General features: G+C 44.1%; 1 protein-coding gene across 1 annotated transcript; it reads right to left on the reverse strand.

Annotated features, from left to right (window-relative positions):
- Window positions 1-330: 330 nt before the first annotated feature.
- Window positions 331-2,049, reverse strand: LOC147884542 (uncharacterized). Its single transcript, XM_087397695.1, has one exon. It carries the CDS (start codon window positions 1,966-1,968, stop codon window positions 475-477), a length of 1,494 nt encoding a protein of 497 aa, XP_087253821.1. The 5' UTR covers window positions 1,969-2,049; the 3' UTR covers window positions 331-474.
- Between the last annotated feature and the right edge of the window lie 2,580 nt (window positions 2,050-4,629).

Raw genomic sequence — 4,629 nt, forward strand, 5'->3', positions numbered from 1 at the left:
AGGAAGTGAGGTAGTAGCCCAATGCACACTGCCCAATCTTTGTTATCTAGCCCTTGTCTTTGAAGAGCTCTGGTAATTTACCCTGGTGTAGACACTCCCAGGTGATTTTCATAAAAAATACCTGGTTTTATGTTTTTGCTCAAAGTGTTGAAAAACTCAAGTACTACCTACCAAGAGTACAAAGTCGTCCTATGAGAGTTTACAGTTTGTTCCGGGATCTACGTTTGACAGAGAGAGAGAGAGAGAGGGGGGGGGGGGGGGGGAAAGAGGAGGAAAAGGGGGGTGCCTTTGAATGTACTTTAAGAAGCCAGAAGGGCAATCTACAAGATTGAACAGGAAGGCGATAGGGTCTCCGATTGCTTTTATCAGATGACATTAATTTGAACATAAGCAATCCATAGCTTTGTATGAATTCAAACGATTCTACAATTTACAGTTTGAACTTGTATTCACAAGGCCCACTTTGCCACAAACCTACAATTCAGACTTGTCTTCACAGAATCCTTTCTGGTTGCGTGATTGAAGAAATCTGGAAGCCAATTTCTGCAATTGAGAAGTCCATGACCAGCGAGTGTCTGCTTTGAATGCTGTGCATAGAGATTCATAGTTGTGCTTGAGATGTGGGACCACAACACGCTCCTTGAAGACTTCAAAGGGACAAATATGCGTCCCATTACATGCGGGTAAAGCCATTGACTTCTCATTGTGGAAGATCTGCACGAAAAAATCAGTAGCACCAGAAACTTCTGTTGCCTTCTCATTGCTGACAGAGCACTTGTAGAGAACAACATTCGTATTAGCACCATAAGGGGCAATTGCACTCCCTCTCCACAATCGAGGTTTTGGGGGTGGTGGTGGAGGTTCTATTGGCTGCTCGTTTAGGACTTTCTGCACGTCTTTGTCATCAAGGAAAAGACCTAAAAGACATATAAAGGGGATAATTGTCTCACCATGGGCAAAACGAAGATGTGCTCTTTCTCTTGAATTTGACACCGCCTCCCCGTCAGCAGCCAAGATGGCTTGTTCCATGGAATTGAAAACGTTTTTCAGAAGGGGGACGCCCATGCGGTAGTTTATTGACTCTCCATAGCCTTTTAGGTGATGGAGCTCAACATCGTCAACCCACTCGAGCGATTCCACCTCTTCCTGTGTAAACAGACCACATGCCTGATCTAAAATATCTAAGAGTGCTGCTTCCTGTTTACAAAGGAACCAGAGAGAGGGAACATCGTGACTTGTCAAGTTTAGCTTGAAGCGTTCCACTAAGGAGGCTGCAATTTGGGCGTGAACTTTTTCATATTCGGTAGCCACTATAGGTATACGCATCGCTTTTAAATCCTTGTAAGTCTGGCAATTCTCAAAAAACCTTAGATGTGTGTCATGCTGCCGACTGTCACTTGTCACAGAAAAGGCCCGGTGACGACCGGGTCCAAGGGTGCCTTTGCCAGCGAATAGACCCATTCCAAAAGCCACAGCACTTGCAGCAGACCGCGGGACCTGAGTTGCACTCATCAAGTAAAGATCTGGATGATAATCATATTTGAAGATCTCCTCAAATTTTGAGAGCACACGTTTCCCAAGATGAAACATTTCTTCCTCACCCTTGATGAGTAACTCTCCGCCAACATTTCTGCCTTGCCATGGAGATTGCCAATCCGTCATCCAGGCAGGAGCTTGAGGGGAGGAAGCTGCCAAAACTCTCAGGCGTTCAGCCAAGCGATGGAGCTCTTTGATACGCTTTTTGGTGGGCGCCCGTGTCCCATGACGTGCAACAAGATTGAGATGTATGGGAGAGCAGTGGGGAGGAGGCAAGAAGTGGTGAGGAGCGATGAGATCCATGACGGCAGATGCAGCGGCATAGGTGGTTTTGGTGGAGAGGTGATGGCGAACATCGAAAGGAGCAGGGGAAGCATAATACAAACATGAAGCCCAAATGATTACAAGAAGCGGGAAGAAAGCCTTCATCATCTCTCTCGCAAATGCAAATGTGCTTTCGAATGTTCAAGCTTCACCGTATTTATCGTCTGCCCCCTGCCACGGGGAGCCTTTCGTTAAGAGGACTTTGGGAGCATTGTTCACTTAAAACATTTTTCTCAACAAATCACAAACCTTGGGGTTTCAAATTTTGAAAGAATTTGCAGATTATCAAGCTAAAATATAACTAAATTGCCTAAAATTTTACAGATTTTATAAAATTGAGAAAACATTTTTTACGGGTGGAGACTAAGATGTTGTAGGTTCATTGTATATGGTTTGTAGGTTTTCGGTGAACACTGGTTGCGAGAAGTTAAATTCATTTTGTGGTTATTTTTTGGTGTCCTTCCACGTGGTTTTTTTGGCCTGCCACTTTAAAGTGAAAGCCTAAGTAACAGTGGCTCAGCTTGGCAAAGCGACCAAGTGGTGACAAAGGAGTTTATGCTGATCGACGGTGGAGGGGAACAGTAGGGATCTAACGGTCCGTGTCACGTGCGTGGATCTGGACAATGTTTTTTATTGAAAAAACTCGAGCTCCGCATTTTTAAAAGGAAAAAACTCTGGCTCCGGGTATGGCGAAAACACGGGATGGGAGCCGGATGTGACATGAGCGTCTCAGCACATCCTTGAATATTGGGCGCAGAAAATCGAGCGCCACTATGCTCCTCTTCTCTTTCCGAATCCATCATTGAGCAGCCTTCAAAGGAGCATTGAGCAACCTTCAGCGTTTCTCTTCTACAAGCAAACTAACGAGGAAGGCATGGCTTTCAAGCAATCAAGCTCTCGAGGTTGTGAATGCCTTCAATGCAAATTTGCTCTATGGGCCATGGGACATTAATTGGCAAGCAAGGCCAAGCTCTTGCTATCATGAGAGTTGCTCTTCTAGAACAAGCAGACTGACGAGGAAGGCATGGCTTTCAAGCAAGCAGTCTTCAACGTTGCTCTTCTAGAACAAGCAGACTGACGAGGAAGGCATGGCTTTCAAGCAAGCAGGCTCTTGAGGTTGTGAATGCCTTCAATGCAGGTTTTCTCTACAGGCCATGGGATGTTAATTGGCAAGCAAGGCCAGGCTTTTGCTATTGTGAGATTATTCTGGCAAGCAGTCTTGCAAGGTAGCTTGTCACATCCCTTCCAGCTTAGCCCATCCAAGATTTGACTGTTTGGAAGGACGCAAATGGTAGTTCAATTTTGCAAATGATTTAGCCTATAACGGCCACCTGAGCAATGAATGCGTCCCTCCAAAGCCAATCTCTTATTGCCACGGAGCAACTTCAAGGTTGCAAGGATGGTATCAATGTGGATCTTGGAGAACCACATGTGCGATATGTGCAGTTTTTTACATGAATGGTCTCTCACATTGTAGTTGTTGTGGATGCATTCTTTGTGGATCTAGTCTTATCTCTCATGCACATTACCTTGTTGGCTCAACCTCCATTCACTATCATTGAACTCCAACTATTGAATGCCCATAATCATGTCCTTCTTCATGGATTGTAAAAGTCAAATTTGAGTAGGATAGCCAACTAGGCCTTTTGAAACGAAAATGCCATTTGATTTGAAAAGGGTATTTGATGCTTTCCCTAGGAGATACACCTACTTGCTATTATCTTTGATGTTTTAAGGTCAATGGTATCTTACTTGTGTCTTGTGTATTGAGCAAGGGACACATTCTAGGATCCATCAGTAGATTATAGGCTCCAAAAGCATCATCCTTTGGCACGGGTTCTTACCATAGAGTTTCTCTCATAAGCTATGTAGCTACCATTTTAGCACTCCTTTGTATCCATACTAGTGAATACATATAACACATAATGATACTAGTCTAGCAGACATTCTTGCTACTAAGAATGTCCCTCTACGAAGCCTCTTGCAATCACCAGGCATTTGTGTGGATTCTAGTTACATTGTGATTAGGAAGAATGATGAGTATTCTACATCTGGAGGAAAGGTCTCTTGAACAATGGAGGTGAATGGTGACATCCACAATGAGTGAGGCTTCTTAATAGCTACCTTAGCCTCTCCACAATAATGCTTCATTGCACATTGGGGTTAGTAACATGCCATATATGCATGATATGCTTGCTTCATGTCAAAGGAAATTTGTATCAGGGAGGAGAGAGTCATAAAGTCCAGCTTACTGAAAACACAATCCAATCATCAACATCAAATGCTCCATGATATATTCTCGTTTGGCTTGCCTCAAGGGCCAAGAAACCAAGAGCAGGCCATGATAAAACTAGAGATGCTAAGCTAAGAACTCCAAAACCTAAGAAGGGGATGAAGGATGGTTGAGAGGGGAGGGAGAATTGTTAGAGAGAAGGCTGAGAGGGGAGGGGGGAATGTGAGAGAGAAGAATGAGAGGGGCAAAGGGAAAAGAGGAAAGGGAATGCTCCCTTGATGTGGACCATAGCTTGCGAATTGGCACTCAAGGTAGCCCATGTGGCAGCCCATATAGCTTTACACATACATGGCTACTCTTACGTAGCATACTTTCCTCTTATATAGCTACCCACGTGGTTTCCTCTTAACTTTCCATGTAGCGGCAAAGGGGAGCACCATAAATTTTTACAATTTACTGCATTTTAATGAAGGGTACCATCTTACTAAAAAAATTGCCATTGAATTACGATGGCATGCTCGAAGGGCTCTATCTTG

This window comes from Dipteris shenzhenensis, chromosome 26 (assembly GCF_047967505.1).
Source record: "Dipteris shenzhenensis isolate YYH24624 ecotype China chromosome 26, Dip_SZ_1.0, whole genome shotgun sequence".
Classification (NCBI taxonomy): Eukaryota; Viridiplantae; Streptophyta; class Polypodiopsida; order Gleicheniales; family Dipteridaceae; genus Dipteris; species Dipteris shenzhenensis.

Coding starts and splice junctions, on each gene's coding strand:
- LOC147884542 (XM_087397695.1), bottom strand. CDS start 1,968: ATGATGAAGGCTTTCTTCCCGCTTCTTGTAATCATTTGGGCTTCATGT.